Source organism: Mirounga leonina, unplaced genomic scaffold (assembly GCF_011800145.1).
Source record: "Mirounga leonina isolate KUSES-001 unplaced genomic scaffold, KU_Mleo_1.0 Mir_154, whole genome shotgun sequence".
NCBI lineage: Eukaryota > Metazoa > Chordata > Mammalia > Carnivora > Phocidae > Mirounga > Mirounga leonina.
The window spans coordinates 25,724,153-25,739,413 of NW_023270389.1; the positions used below are offsets into that span (position 1 = coordinate 25,724,153).

Sequence of the window (15,261 nt, forward strand, 5' to 3'; positions counted from 1 at the left end):
ATTTGCATGCTTGGAGCTCTTTTATTAAGCTGACTCCTATTAATACGTTTTTCTGAAGTTCTTAGGATTGAAAATGAGATGTTTCCAGAGATATGAGTAAGATAAGAAGGGGTAAACCATAGAGATTGAGGACATCTCAGATTCCTAGAAGGAAGTAGCTGTTCTTTGAACAGTCCCAATGAAGCAGGAAGAGCAGTTGCCTTCCTCCTGGCTCCAGAAAGGTCTGCCGTCCCTAAGTGCACAAGACTGCCTGCCACATTCTCTCTGCAATAGATATTTGACTTCAGAGGTGTCAATGAAAAACTTTTAGTGGAAATTAAGAAATGAATTAAGACCAACTCACAACATAGAATCAAATATAGCAATTAAAATTATCAGACAAGGGCGCCTGGGTGGCTCAGTTGGTTAAGCGGCTGCCTTCGGCTCAGGTCATGATCCTGGAGTCCAGGGATCGAGTCCCGCATCGGGCTCCCTGCTCGGCAGGGAGCCTGCTTCTGCCTCTGACCCTCCCCCCTCTCATGTGTTCTCTCTCTCTCATTCTCTCTGTCTCAAATAAATAAATAAAATCTTAAAAAAAAAAAAGTGTTTAAAAATTATCAGACAAAATTTTTTCAAAGGATAATGGTCTGTGCGTCCCTCTTTGTCAGCTGTATCCGGCCGTTCTGGGGCCTCAGGATACAAATAGGACTTGAATGTGTTGCCTGCTCAGAAGCATAGGAGAGAGTCAGCAGTTCTGAGGGCTACGTTTCTTTCCGCCTCTGCGACTTCGGTTTGCCCCACTGAAAGGGGACAGTCTAATAGGGACACCACCTGAGAAACACAAGTTCACATTTTCGTGGATGTATGTGGGTCAGATACTGAAAGCTAGGTCCTAGGCAAAGCTAGTGATTTAGAAACCCGAAAACCGAAGGGGCAGGAATGCATACGAATGACTCATTTTTCACTTAAGGTTTTGCCTCTTATTAGTCACTCCAAATTATTAGTGTCTTAACACCAGACATGTATTTACACAGTATTGCCAATTCCTATTATACTAAGACCTCCTGCGATGATCTACTTAGCACTCAACAATACAGGAGCCCCGAAATCTGCAAGTCAAAGGTAAGTGTATACACTTGGGTGTGTATTAGGCCCTTAAAAAGGCTTCCGGGAATTCTCGTGTTATCTGGTAACTTCCCCCTCTCGCCCACAGGGCAGAGCGGGGCGGGGGACGCGGAGGCGGGGCGGTCTCCTAGGAGACCACCGGGAACGAGTGCGCACGCGTAGAGCCTCGGCCCGGCTGATGCAACCTCCGGCGCGCGGGCTGGGTCCGCCGGGAGTAAGGAAGCCGACAGGGAACCGCGCGAGACCAATGAGCGGCCGCTCGGAGGAGTCCGGAAGGGCCCGCCCGCCGGGGCTCTGCGAGTGACGTTGGGCGACGCGGGGCTGGTGGCGTAGCTAGCCGCCGTCCTTCGTCTCGTCCTCTTGCCTGTGGGTGTCCTGCTCCGCGCTGGCCCGGCGGCCATTTTGGGATTCGCTTCCACCCGCGCCCGCCTGCCCAGCCCTTCCGGGGTCGCGCTGCCGAGGGGCTTTTTTAACGGCCCGTCTTTCTGGGAAGTCGTCGCAGTCGCCGTGGGAGGGCTCTGTCTATGGTGGAGAGGCCTCGAGCGGACTAGGACATCTCGTTCCCGCCAGGATGAATGTCGTCTTGGCCGCTGCGTCCTGCGCCTGCCGTTCCGGAGTGTGGTCTGCCGCTCGCGGCCGAAGCCGCTTCCCCCTGTGGCTCTTCTCCTGGCCCGGCGATCGGCCTGGGGCCCCGACTCCGCCGCGCAGCAAGGCCAAGACTGCTTAGGCCTCTCCGAATCCCGCCCGACCTGCAGCCCCGAGAGACTGCCTAGAACAAGGACATGGAGCCGGCAGCAGACGGATCGCGGCCACGGCCGGGCTCCTGGTTCTGGCTGCTCTTTTCCCGGCGCCCGCAACCCGGCACTTCCAAGTTGCCCACACCTCCTGCCCCGGAACACTCCAGGGACCCCAGACTGGCTGCTTCCCCCCAGCCCCAGGCTCAGACCGGCTCCTGGATGAAGCTGCTTTCCCAGCTCTTCGCGCCGCTCCCCAGCTTGCTTCAGAAGCTGCTGATCTGGAGCCAGCTTTTCGGCGGGATGATTCCGACCAGGTGGCTAGATTTTGCTGGAGGCTACGGCGCTCTCAGAGCCCTGAAGGCTCGGGAGGACCCAGCCGGTCCCCCAGCGCAGAAATCTTTGAGTTCGCTGCGGCTCGACCCCTCGGACGACTCTGCTGCCCGTCCCCTCGATTGGCTGGAGGAGGGGATCCACTGGCAGTGCTCGTCCTCAGAGCTAGAATTGGAACTCAAAGCCCAGGCTAGAGTTCTGGACCCTGCCGCACACGCTTTTCTGTTAGAGCAGCAGCTGTGGGGAATGGAGCTGTTACCGAGTGGCCTTCAGGGCCATCTGTGCTCTAACCGGGAACTTGGCTCTTCGCCCGCTGGCCCTCTACAAGTTCGGCGTTTCAGCAGTTTCAGCGTCGTCTCCTATTTGTTGAACCCCACCTATCGGGACTGCCAGCCCCGGGTGGGGCTCGGCTATCAGAACAGAGTGGGAAGTGGCGAGCCTGTTGATTTCCAGACCCTCAGCCCAGAGGGCACCTGTCTGACTGAAGACCTTGATCCTCCCCACCCGCTGAAGGCAGACATCAGTTGCTCCACGCGGCAGGGATGTCCGCCTCTTTCTAGAGAGGGCCTGCCAGAAATCCACCATCTTCGCACGAAACGGCTGGAGTTCCTTCAGCAGGCCAGAAAGGGGGAAGCGTTACCCACCCCAGACCAAGATAATGGCTACCACAGCCTGGAGGAGGAACACAGCATGCTCCGGTTGGATCTGAAACCCGACGGAGATAGTCCCACACAGTGCGTTCCCTCTGTTGGAGCCGTTTCCGGAACCGCCCAGGAACCCACCGAGGGACAGATCGCATCGTTGACGAAGGAGGTTCCACTTGCTTTGGAAAAACAGGACCCCTCGGAAGGTTGTCCGTCTGGTGAGGTACCTGTGGAGAAAGAGCCTCGAGAGGACCAAATAAGTGTCGGGGACTCCTCAGACCTAGAAGATGACATTCCCATTTCCACCAGGCCAGCTTGTAGTAACAGGCTGATAGATTACATTTTGGGAGGTGCATCCAGTGACCTGGAAACAAGTTCTGATTCCGAAGGTGAGGATTGGGATGAGGAAGCTGAGGATGATGGTTTTGATAGTGATAGCTCTCTCTCCGAATCAGACCTTGAACAAGACCCTGAAGGGCTTCACCTTTGGAACTCTTTCTATAGTGTAGATCCTTACAATCCCCGAAACTTCACGGCAACAATTCAGACTGCTGCCAGAGTTGTTCCTGGAGACCCTTCTGACTCAGAGAAGGATTCGTCTGACAAGTCTGCTCTAGAGAACTCCCCCCAGACTGGAAGCCTTCCCGAGTCTCCTGACCATAGTTCTGGGGAGGAAGATGACTGGGAGTCTAGTGCAGATGAAGCAGAGAGTCTCAAACTGTGGAACTCTTTCTGTTATTCCGATGACCCCTACAACCTTTTAAATTTTAAGGCTCCTTTTCAAACATCAGGGAAAAATTGGAAAGGCGGTCGCGACTCAGAGGGGCCATCTGAGCCCACTGTGGCCATTTCTGATTGTCACACCTTACTGTCTTGTGAGGTGCAGCTGTTAGGGAGCCGTGAAGGTGAAGGTCCAGACTTGGTACCCGGTGGGGTTCTTTCTGGAGAAAGACACGCACATATCAAGAGAAAAAAGGTTTGTTTGTTTGTTTGTTTTTAACGTGCCTGATAATTGGTACTGTTTTGATACGGTTAAATACAGTAGCATGACTCTTCTGGAGGCATAGTAGAGCATATTTTTGAGGAAGGGCTCTAAGCTTCTGTACTTGGATTAAGAAATGACCCCCCCCCCCCCGATATAACCATCACCTGCCTTCTTCCCTTCTTGTGGAATGTTGTTCCTATCCAAATCGAAAATCATATGGATGTTAGCGGGAAAATGTCCTTTTCATTTGGGTTTGTATCTCTGGGCTGTTTCCATATAATCTTCAACTTTCCTTTTTTACAGAACAGAAAAATCACACCTTGTGTGTACACAGTTCTTCTGGAGATTGGTCAGGTCCCGTTACAGAGTATTTAAATGGTATTAATTGTATGTCATTTGCGGACACCTTATACTTTATTTACAGGATAACAAGTGTCTTCATTCCTATTAGAGCCCAGAGGGATAATAGTACCAAGTAGCAAGTTTGCCATGAAAGAAGATACTAATTTCAGTGTAAAAACTTTTTGATGTGAACATGATTTTGATTGACAGTAATAAAACAATACAGGAAATAGTACTGCCATTTCTGAAGAATGTAATACTAGTTATCAGTGGCCACTCACAGGTTAATAATCATTTGTAACAATGATGGTTACCTCTTTGGTTTATCTTGAGTAGCTGCTTCCTGTTCCTAAGCTCGTCTTAAAACGTTTTACTCTTTCAACACATTGTCAGGTTAATCTTATTTGGGGAGGTCCTTTGGAATTGCTTTATTTTTTCCCTCTACTATTTATTCAGCGAAAGTTATTAACTGGAGAGGAATTCCCCCAAACACACAGGGTATCTTTTATTGTAGAGGGAAAGTTTCTTTAGTTTCCTGTACACTTATTTGAAAGACAAAGGAGAATAAGTTATTTTTGACCTCAGATTCTGCCGCATTAGAAAGTTTCAGGTGGACAGTGCCATAATCTGTTGGCTCCAGATGGCGAGCTTAATTCCTTTGAGATACTTCCTGGGTAGAAAATATCTCTACATGATGATAACCTTACGTCTCACCTGTAGAATAGGTCATGTTAAAAATTTAGTTCACACTTACGTAAATGCTGTCATAAAAGATCTTTTCTATTTACTCTTAAGGGGACCCTGACAAAATGACCTATTTAGTTATTAGTGAATAGGTTAAAACCTATTAGTGAATAGGTTAAAAAACCGAGGCCTGATTGGGAAGTGGAACAACAGAATGAGCATTTGGTATCTGGAGGCCTGTGTTCCCTCCCGCTGAGTGGTTAGGGCCAAGAAATTTGGAAAGACAGCCAGACCTGCAAAGTAACTTGACTTCTCATGGCCTTGGTTCACTCATTTATCTGATGGGAGTCATAATTATAAATACTGTGTGAATTATTGCATGATTTAAATGAGATGAGTGTGTAAAACTCCTCATCCATCGCCTTGCCTTTAATTGGTAGCTATTACTGTTCAGGGACCTCAGGCCAGTCTCATGTCTCATTTTGGCTTGCTCATTGAGCAAAACTGAGATGAGTCAAGTAGATGTGAGACTACTGACTGTGAACAAGAAGGAACATTTATGAAAGATTATGTCTAAACTATGGTAAAATTATTTTGGCAGCCTTTGACCACTTGCCATTCTTTAGGTATGTGGGAGTAATGGGTAGTGCGTGATTCTTAGAATGAGCCTTAAAATGCCTGTGTCATTGACATAACACGGTGCAGATTGTGGAGCCCTACTCCAGGTTTGAATCCTGATTACTACACCAGAGGGAAGCTGTATGATTGGAAACAAATCCGTTAACCTCGCTTTCCTTATCTATCCGATGGAGGTGACAGTAGTACAGACCCTTTAGGGTTGATCTGAGGATTAAATGAGATAAAAACTATAAAGTCCTCTGAAATGAGCCTGGCATGTGGTGAACACATATAAATGCTGCTGCTGTTACTTATTTTAGTGACACAATGAGTAACTCTAGAATGCAATATCTAGTAAGAGGTTACATACCTGCTAATTGTCCTCGAGGGCATTCCGTGGCCTGATGTAAAGGGAATGAAAGGAGTAGGCCACGATGGGATTAGCTGATGTAACTATTGAACATATTTTTAAAGCAAGTATTTACTTTCGTAGTTTGCTGTGTTTGAAAGAAACTTCTATGTTAGAAATTAAGTAGGGATTAGAAGGGACTTTAACTCTTTACATGAAATCATGTGTATAGTATTTATTTTTTATTTTTTTAAGATTTTATTTATTTGACAGGGAGAGACATAGCAAGAGAGCGAACACAAGCAGGGCGAGTGGGAGAGGGAGAAGCCAACTCCCTGCAGAGCAGGGAGCCCGACGTGGGGCTGGATCCCAGAACCCTGGGATCATGACTTGAGCTGAAGGCAGACGCTTAACGACTGAGCCACCCAGGCGTTCCTAGTAACATAACCTTAAAGATAGGTTAATTTGGGTGCATTTTGTTTACTAAATAATTTTTCTATAGTCTCATTACAAAAATAGTAATAAAAGTAACACTATGTGTTTATGATGCAAAAATTGGAAAGCACTGAAAAGTGAAATCGTATTTAAAAGGAAAAAGGAAGACTAGAAATCGGTGAAGATCTTGTTAAAGCTTTTGTGCTGGGGCGCCTGGGGGGCTCAGTTGGTTAAGCGCCTGCCTTCGGCTCAGGTCGTGATCCTGGAGTCCCAGGATCGAGTCCTACATCGGGCTCCCTGCTCGGCAGGGAGTCTGCTTCTCCCTCTGACCCTCCTCCCCTCATGCTCTATCTGATTCTCTCTCTCAAATAAATAAATAAAATCTTAAAAAAAAAAAGCTTTTGTGCTGTAATAAAAGCATTGACTAATACTGACTAATAACTATTTCAAATATTTCTGGAAAATTTTTTGGGAAACATTTGTCATTTTTGAGGAAGAGTATCACAGAACTGTATTTCCCTAAGGATTAAAAAAAACAAGGACTGATAACATCAGGAAATTTTCAGTTCCCCATCTGGATTCATTTTATTAACATCAAAAGCCAAGAGGAGGGAGGCGGGATGACAGGATGAGAAATGGGAGCAGGTGTGTGTGTGTGAAGGAAATCAAGATGGAGTTTGCTCACTTTTTACTGAGATGCCATCTAGTCCGTCAGAACTTACTTTTTTCTTCTGTTACAGTTGAAACCAAATACTCCTGTAAGATTTGGATATTTGATATTCTGAAAGAATTAGTAGCATAAAGGGTTAATTACTTCAGTGGTGATTTTAAGATCCTAGAGCATGATTAAAATTAGTCTTTGTCTTTATAGGTAACCTTCCTTGAAGAAGTTACTGAGTATTATATAAGTGGTGATGAGGACCGCAAAGGACCATGGGAAGAATTTGCACGGGATGGGTGCAGGTTCCAGAAACGAATTCAAGAAACAGAAGATGCTATTGGATATTGCTTGACGTTTGAGCACAGAGAAAGAATGTTCAATAGATTCCAGGAAACAGGCTTCAAAGGACTTAATGCTTTTAAGCAATGTTAAGATGATTTGACGGCCTCTAACTTGAGCATACACTACCTCTTACTTGAGAGGTTTCTTTTAAAAACAAAAAATGGCAGCTGTCCTTTTTTTTTTTTTTAAGAGGATATGCAGCTTGGATCCAGTGACCTAGTTTAATATTTTTTTTGTAACTGATCCCACTCAGAGATGGCCAGGTTTGAAGGCAAGCCCTGGTAATGAAGGATGAGATGGTGTGATTTCTAATACTCCCTTTTTTGATTCAGTTGGATGTATTTTTGAATGTCATGTGCTTGCTGAGGTGTAAAGGGGACCTTTTAAGGTGGAATTTTGCATTTTCAAAACTGATTTCCTTGGGAAACAATATTTATAGGGTTCAAAGCCCATTTTCCATTCTAATTTAAATTATGTGTACCTGTCTGAAAACTTTGGGCTCTCCCCACCCAACATTTTAAAGTTAATGGGCTTTTATGTTTTCTCTCTCTATTTTTTATTTCAGTGATGTGGTCCTTCTAGCTTTAAGGTTAAGAAAATGATCTTGTATATGCTACCGACTTAAATTACCTTGTGTTAACTTTGTTTTTCCCTTCTAAAAATGACTTTGGATGGACATGTGTGGTGGGCTTTTATAGGTTAAATTGTACCTGAGATATTTCCAAGGACTGCCACAAAACCTTTATGTGCAGTACTCTCTGCTGCTTTGGGAAAGCTGCATCTTTCTGCCAAATTTTAACATCTCACACGTTTAACTTCTGTGCAAACTGTTTCTTGGAGAGGGTTTTGTGTGTGTGATTGTCATTCCAGTTAAATGGTTCTTTGTGAGTTTCAACAGGTAGAAGTTGTTGTAAAAGACTCCAGAAAGTAATAGTTGCATCATAGACATTTACTTTTTAAATTGAAAAGCCAAGAATTTTCCTAGGAAGAAACTAGGAGACATCTCAGAGCAATTTGTTTTTGTTTTATATGCTGTCAACAGAAAACCAGTGTTATTAATCTCATACTTCAGCACTGGCACTTTTAAAACCTGTCAAGGTGACACTATAAACTTGGAAATGGGCACTTCTGAATTTTCCAGTTTGCAATGTAAAATAGAGACTTAATCTCCAAGTTTATTGTGTTCTACTGTTAGTGAGAGAGGTAATGACAAGGCCTATAACTTTCAGGAAAGGATGGTACTAGAGACTTAACAATAGAAAGTCTTAGTATTTTTAGCCCAGAGTTTACTTTTGAATTGAAGTTTTTGCAGTGGCTGGTTGTCCTTTGTTTGTTTGTTTAGCTCGACATGGTGTGCCTCTGTTAGGCTGAGGTTATGTTGATCCGCTTCTTACTGGTCTGTTTTTGCCCCACGTGCCTCTTGTTGCAGGTAATGGAAAACATGAGTAGAACAGGTGACCTCTTAAGTTTGAACTTGTTTCAGTGTGGGAACAAATTTTTTGTCAGAAGTGCTTGCAGAGTTACTACCTCAGTTTACAATCTACCTGGTCATTATTTTATTTCTGTCTGGTTTGCTCTAAGAACTGCCCCCAGTGATGATATATGTATTCGTACATAAACACGCCAAGAGTACAACAACTTGAAAGCTGGTCCGATTTTTGCAGAGCCCTTACTCAGCGTGTGTTGTGCACCTCCACTTTAGGTAATCGTAGGGGATGCATTTGCAGAGTCCTGCTGAAAACAGGCTGGTTTCAAGCACCAGCTGTGTCAGTTGGGAAGAAGGGATCATTTGCCTTGAAAAAAAGCTTTCTGAAAATGTATAGGCATTCTTTTAAAACCAGACTGAAGTATACTGTTTTATTTCACGGCTTAGTCTGAAATCTAGCACCTCTGCATAGTTGAAAATAATGGGATAGCTTGACATTGATTGGATTTTGGAAACTTGTTCCCTTGGGATTCCAACCTCACTACCAAATGAGTACAGTAAAAGCTTGGTGAAGAATTCTCCCATTTCCTGCCCTCCTTTAAAAGAAGTGATCGAGACAGTGACAAAAAGGACAGAAGGGGCTGTTTTTAAGTTGGACTGAAGGAGAAAAAATTCTTGTCATTTCATCCCAATCCTAGTTGTTAGAACAAAGTTAAACTTGGAAGTTGTAATTGAACATTGTACACATTTAAAGTCTTATAATGGTGCTTTAAGTATCAATGTAGCATGTGAAGGCATACAGACAGGTAAAATTTCCTTTTCTTAGTGTTGCAATGTGGTAACAGCACCTCTTCATCTTTAACTTGAAATCAAAACTATCAGATTTTATTTTTGTATAATTTAAGGGAGGTGAATTTAGGGGACTAGAAGACTAAATTGGCTTCTACAGATCCAGTGACTTAAATGTAACCAGTTTGTTGGGATTTTATAGCTAAAATTATATTTGTGTATATAACTTTAACCTGTAAATTGTAATAAATATATTTACAATTATTAAATGTTACATGATATTTTGGTTTAAGTTTATATTGTGTGTTTCCTGGTATTTTACATTAGCTTTGGACTTACTGAGCTGAATTTTCAGGATTAAATCAGGTACTTTTGTAGAAGCACTATAAACTTAGAGGTGCCGAACAAATTGCTGTGGTTTAAAAAGGTTATGGGGACATGTAAATTGCACGTCAGCTTGTTGAAGGGGAGGAATTTTAAGGGAATAAATAGGATTGCAAACCACATTTTAATAGAAAGGAGAATTTGGCTCTTAGAGTATGGAATGCCCTTCTTAGAGACTGGGGTTTTGATTCCAAAATTGGCCCCAGTCATCCACTTCTACTGAGAAAACAATAGAGTATTCACAGGAGCAGTAAAATAAATTCACATGGTGGGCTTAGCATAGCGTTTCCCTTTTTTTTTTTTTTTAAATTTTTATTTGCGACAGAGAGTGAGGGAGGGAGAGAGCATGAGCTGGGTGGAGAGGGAGAAGCAGACTCCCTGCTGGGCACGGAGACTAACATGGGGGTCCATCCCAGGACCCTGGGACCATGACCAAAGGCAGATGCTTAACCGACTGAGCCACCCAGGCACCCATACTTTTTTTTTACTATTGTTTTACAGGTCCTTCCCTAGAAGATGATGAGGACCTCCATAGCAAAAGAAAAGAACAGCACAATTTCCAGAGGTGTGCATTCATTAGAGATACTCTCCACCAAGAGGAAGAAAGGACCTCACAGAATTTTTAACTCTCTCCAGAGCTTGCTGCATACTTCCCCACCAGAACGTTAGGTTACCATATATATGGTTTGGGAGTGGATTAATTTTCAGAAATATCCCAAAGATGTTCAGGGTCCATGAAAGAGGTGACGGTAAAGCTGCATGCACTATTGCTGCTTTGAGTTACCTGCTTTTCTTTCTGTGTTTTTTTTTATTTTAAAGATCTTACTTTTAAGTAACCTCTACACCCAACATGGGGCTCAAACTCCTAACCCCGATATGAAGAGTTGCATGCTCCACCGACTGAGCCAGCCAGGCGCCCCCAAGGCTGCTTTTCTTGATGGGAGTTCATACATTGGTTCCGCAGGCAAAAACCAGAGAGGAGTCCCCAAAAAAGCTTTGAAAACTCATATGCATATTTATTCTGGAACAGTTGTCTTTATTTTTATTATTTATTTATTTAAAAATTTTATTTATCCATTTGAGAGTGAGTGAGAGAGAGAGCACGGGGGTGGGTAGGGAGGGTCAGAGGGAGAGGGAGAAGCAGACTCCCCGATGAGCAGGGAGCATGATGGGGAGCCGAATCCTAGGACCTGGAGATCATGACCTGAGTTGAAGGTAGATGCTTGACCAAGTGAGCCACCCAGGTGCCTCTATTTTTTACTTTTTAATTTTTAAGTAGGCTCCATGCCCAGTGTGGAGTGCAGGGCTTGAACTCACAACCCTGAGCTCAAGAATTGAATGCTTAACTAACTGAGCCACCCAGGTGCCCCAGGAATGGTTGTCTTCAAAAACATTTCATTATGAGGGGGCACTTCAGTGGCTCAGTTGGTTAAGTGTCTGCCTTTGGCCCAGGTCATGATCCCAGGGTCCCCCACTCATGCTCTCTCTCTTGCTCACTCTCAAATAAGTAAATGAAATCTTTAAAAAAAATTGTTTTCATCATGAGAGGATGAGTTCTTCTTTGGATCTCAAAAGCACCATGACCTTCCTTTCCCTCTCCCTTTGCCCTTTTAATTTATATTCATTCTGACCTTGTCTTGTGAACATCTGCATCTGTTCCTTGTGTGCTGTCACCCTCACGAATCGGTAAATGCTGTGAGGGCAGGGATCTCGTGTGTCTTGTTTATGAGCCCAGAGCCTAGAACTGTAGATACTCAAAAAAGATTTGAATGAGTTAATCACTTTTTAAAAAAGTTTGTTTATTTATTTATTTTTGTAATCTCTACACCCAACGTGAGGCTCAAATTCACAAGATCAAGAGTTGTGTGTTCTTCCAACTGAGCCAGCCAGGTGCCCCGAGTTAATCACTTTCCTAAAGTCACCTCTCATATAGCCTTTACTGAGATTACATCAACACAGCCATGTCTGATTATGCTGATCATAGCTGATGTTGAATCACGGAACTGAAAAGGCCTTCCAGAGAAGTTGCAGTAAGCTCTAAATTTGTAGAATGTAATTACAAATTTCAACCTGGCTAGGGATACCGCATCAGTTAATTTGAGTGTCATTAATAAGGTGCATGAATTTCATATGTGAGCAAATCAGCTGAGACCTTCCTTTTCCAGAATTAGTATTCTGTATTAATAATACCAAAGTATTCTTCCCACAACACCAGCAGGTTCATTTGTGGCCAAAGACCGGCTGTGGGTTGCTAGAGATGTTCTGTTGATTCCACTAGATGGCGTTACCATCTCGAAGTGCCTGACGGATCCCCGTGATTACTAATGTGATGGGTGTTGCTCCCTTGGAGGTTGTTCCCTGGGTGTATAAACAAGCTGGAGAACTGCCTTGCCCTGCCCATGCCAGGCCTGCCCGTTGTGACTCCACCTTTTTGTGGTAACTGTTCCTTAAGGGAGAACCACGATTTGTAGTTGAACACAAACACGTGAATTGATGGTTCCTGCTCTCCAAGGAGGGAGGATAATTAGGAGATTAGGGGTGAAATCTAAGAGGCTATTTGCTGGGTTTTCTGGATCGGGGTTTTTCCAGTTAGGGCTTCATCTCCCTTAACTATCTGCTCAGCATTCTGCTTCCTATTGCATTCCTGTGAACCAGGGCAGTCATTCTCAGGGAGCGGAGAGACGGGGTGCCACATTGCTCGAGGCATGGAGAGTCACCATGTCTCATTACGGAGTTGTACATGGCACAGGCTTGGAAGGAGGAAAAGGGCCTAAAGAACTGCTGGGCCGGGGTCTCATGCTGTTCTCTGTTTCCCTCTTAGAGCTAGCAGCCAAGGCCAGGTGGCTACCCAGGACTGTTCTTTGGTAAGTTGGTATTGGCCCCGAGGGGCTGCCCCCAGCACACACACTTCCGGTGTGCAGATGGAAGGCCGGTGTGTGTTTGCATACAGTTTTCTCTGCCTGCAGTGGCCGGGCCACCTTTCAGCTGTATTACAGTGGTGCTCTTCCTGCCTTGTGTTTCTGCTGGATTTGACTGAGTAGCGAGCGGAGGAGATGTTTTTTGGGGTTTTGCGGGTGGGGGGGGGTTGTACCTTCAGGAATTTACAGAGGAGTTTTTTTGTTTTGTTGACTTCCGATTGCCCCATTTTTTTTAGACACCCGCCTCTGAACAGCGATGACCTTCCCCAAGACAACCTGCTGTGAGTCACAGCTTGACTGGCCTGGGGGGTGTGGCCCAGCACTGCCTAAGAGATGGATTGACTTACAGAAGAGAAGTCCTGCTGGGAAGTCAAAGGGCTGAAGCAGGTGCATGTTCTTGCAGTTAATTTCCCAGGTCATTTCAAGGGGGATGACAAGTTATGTTCAGCAGGGGTCCCTTCATATGCCTCCCATTTGGCGTAGACCCCTTCAGGGTCCATTGGGAATATTTACCTTCCTTGATCAGGTTTCATCTCCCCCAAAGGCTTCCCTGATGATGACTTCATCTGTGTATCCTCACGGAGTTCATTACGTTGTTTTCAGTGTTACGGGCCCCTGTCTCCCTTTCTCTCACTGTTCATGTCACACTGAGTTGTAACTGTTTGCGCTTCCATTTCTTCCTACAGACTGTCCACCTCTTTGCTGGAAGGGTCCTCAGCATAGTAACCAGAATGTCTTAGGTGCACAATATACTTTGCTTTAACTCAAGTGACAATTTCCATAGCCGCCTTCTCCCAGTGGATAGGCTCCCGGCCAACACACACACAGTTAAGTAATGTATTGATTCATGTGTTTCGAAAAAGCAATTAAATGTGTGGAAAGCTCTATTTTCAATGTATACGTTATGCTTATTTATACTACTTGAGATGTTTTTGAGAAGCTAATATTACTAGTGGTGACTTTAAAACTACGGTTTTAAATCAGTTGATGCCATATCTTCATTACAAATCTTTCAAGGAGCAGCATGAGGTTCATGGGAACTTGATCAGTGTCATGAAAGGCACTTCCTCATGGGGTAAATATAGAGCATTTCCATTACCCCAAAAAAGTTCCCTCCTGCTCTCTTTTTTTTTTAAGTAAGGTCTACATGCAACATGGGGCTTGAACTCAAGACACCGAGATCAAGAGCTGCATGCTCTACCGACTGAGCCAGCCAGGTGCCCCTCCCTCATACTCTTGTATTCAACCAACCTGCAGCTTTTAGCAGCTAATGATCTGCTTTTTATCACTATTTTACCTTTTCTAGAGATTTATAAAAATGGCATTTTACATACAGTTATGTACCCTTTCGTGTCTGGCTTGTTTAATCCAGTGTCATACTTTTGAAATTCATTTCTGGTGTTGGTTATATCGGTCATCCACCCTTTAAACTGCTGGGTAGTATCACATTGTACGATTACACCACAATTTATTCATTCATTCACTCTTAGGTGGACAGTTGGTTTGTTTACAGTTTGTGGCTACCATGACTAAAGCTGCTATGAACATTTGCGTACAAGTGTTTCTGTGGACACACATTTTCATTCCTTTTTGGCTAAATGTAGGAGTGAGATTTCTGGGTCATATGATAAGTATATGTTTAACTTTATAAGGAAACCACTTCCAGTTTTCCACAGTGGCTGTACCACTTGGTAGCAATGGCCCCACATCCTTCCTACCACTTGATATTCTAAGTCTTTAGAAGTTTTGCTATTCTAGTGGATTTATAGTGGTAATCTTACTTGGTATAAATTTGCAATTTGCATTTGATCCATAAACATAGTATATCCCTTCATTTATTTGGATCTTTTGAAATTTTTCTCAGCAGTGTTGTGTATTTTTCAAAATACTGATCTTGTACATATTTTTTTACCTTTATCCCTAAATATTTCTTTTTTTGATGCTCTTGTAGATTGTACTTTTTTTTAATTCAATGTCCAATTCTTGGCAGCATTTAATATATGGAAATACAATTTATTTTTGTATATTGATCCTGTATCCTGTGACCTTAAGATTTTACACATTGATAATTATATCTTAGAATAAATAAAAAGTTTGCCTCTCTTTCCAATCTGTATCCTTTTATTTCTTTTTTCTTGCATTACTGTACTGGCTAGGATGTTTAGTACATTGTTGAATAGAAATGGTGAGAGCAAACACCCTTGCCTTGCCAGTAGGATTGGTGATTCCTTTTTTTTCATTCCTAGTGTTTGTATTTTATGTCTTCTCTCTCTCTCTCTCTTTTTTTTTCCCCCTATCAGTCTGGCTGGAGGTTTATCAGTTCTTTTTTTTTTTTAAAGATTTTATTTATTTATTTGAGAGAGAGAATGAGATAGAGAGGGAGAGCATGAGAGGGGGGAGGATCAGAGGGAGAAGCGGGCTCCCCGCCGAGCAGGGAGCCCGATGCGGGACTCGATCCTGGGACTCCAGGATCATGACCTGAGCCGAAGGCAGTCGCTTAACCAACTGAGCCA

General features: G+C 43.9%; 1 protein-coding gene across 2 annotated transcripts; it reads left to right on the forward strand.

Annotated features, from left to right (window-relative positions):
* Nucleotides 1–1,406: 1,406 nt before the first annotated feature.
* On the forward strand, nt 1,407–14,632 carry PPP1R15B (protein phosphatase 1 regulatory subunit 15B). 2 transcript variants are annotated; one of them, XR_004680219.1, is made up of 5 exons: nt 1,407–3,791; nt 10,332–10,395; nt 12,652–12,694; nt 12,985–13,135; nt 13,435–14,632. XR_004680219.1 is itself a non-coding variant. In XM_035010247.1 (2 exons), exons 1-2 carry the CDS (start codon nt 1,887–1,889, stop codon nt 7,319–7,321), a joined length of 2,127 nt encoding a protein of 708 aa, XP_034866138.1. In that variant the 5' UTR covers nt 1,412–1,886; the 3' UTR covers nt 7,322–9,743. The 2 variants fall into 2 exon arrangements, 1 of the variants encoding a protein (XP_034866138.1); XM_035010247.1 differs by lacking the exons at nt 10,332–10,395; nt 12,652–12,694; nt 12,985–13,135; nt 13,435–14,632 and adding an exon at nt 7,100–9,743 and having other exon boundaries at nt 1,412–3,791.
* Nucleotides 14,633–15,261: the final 629 nt, after the last annotated feature.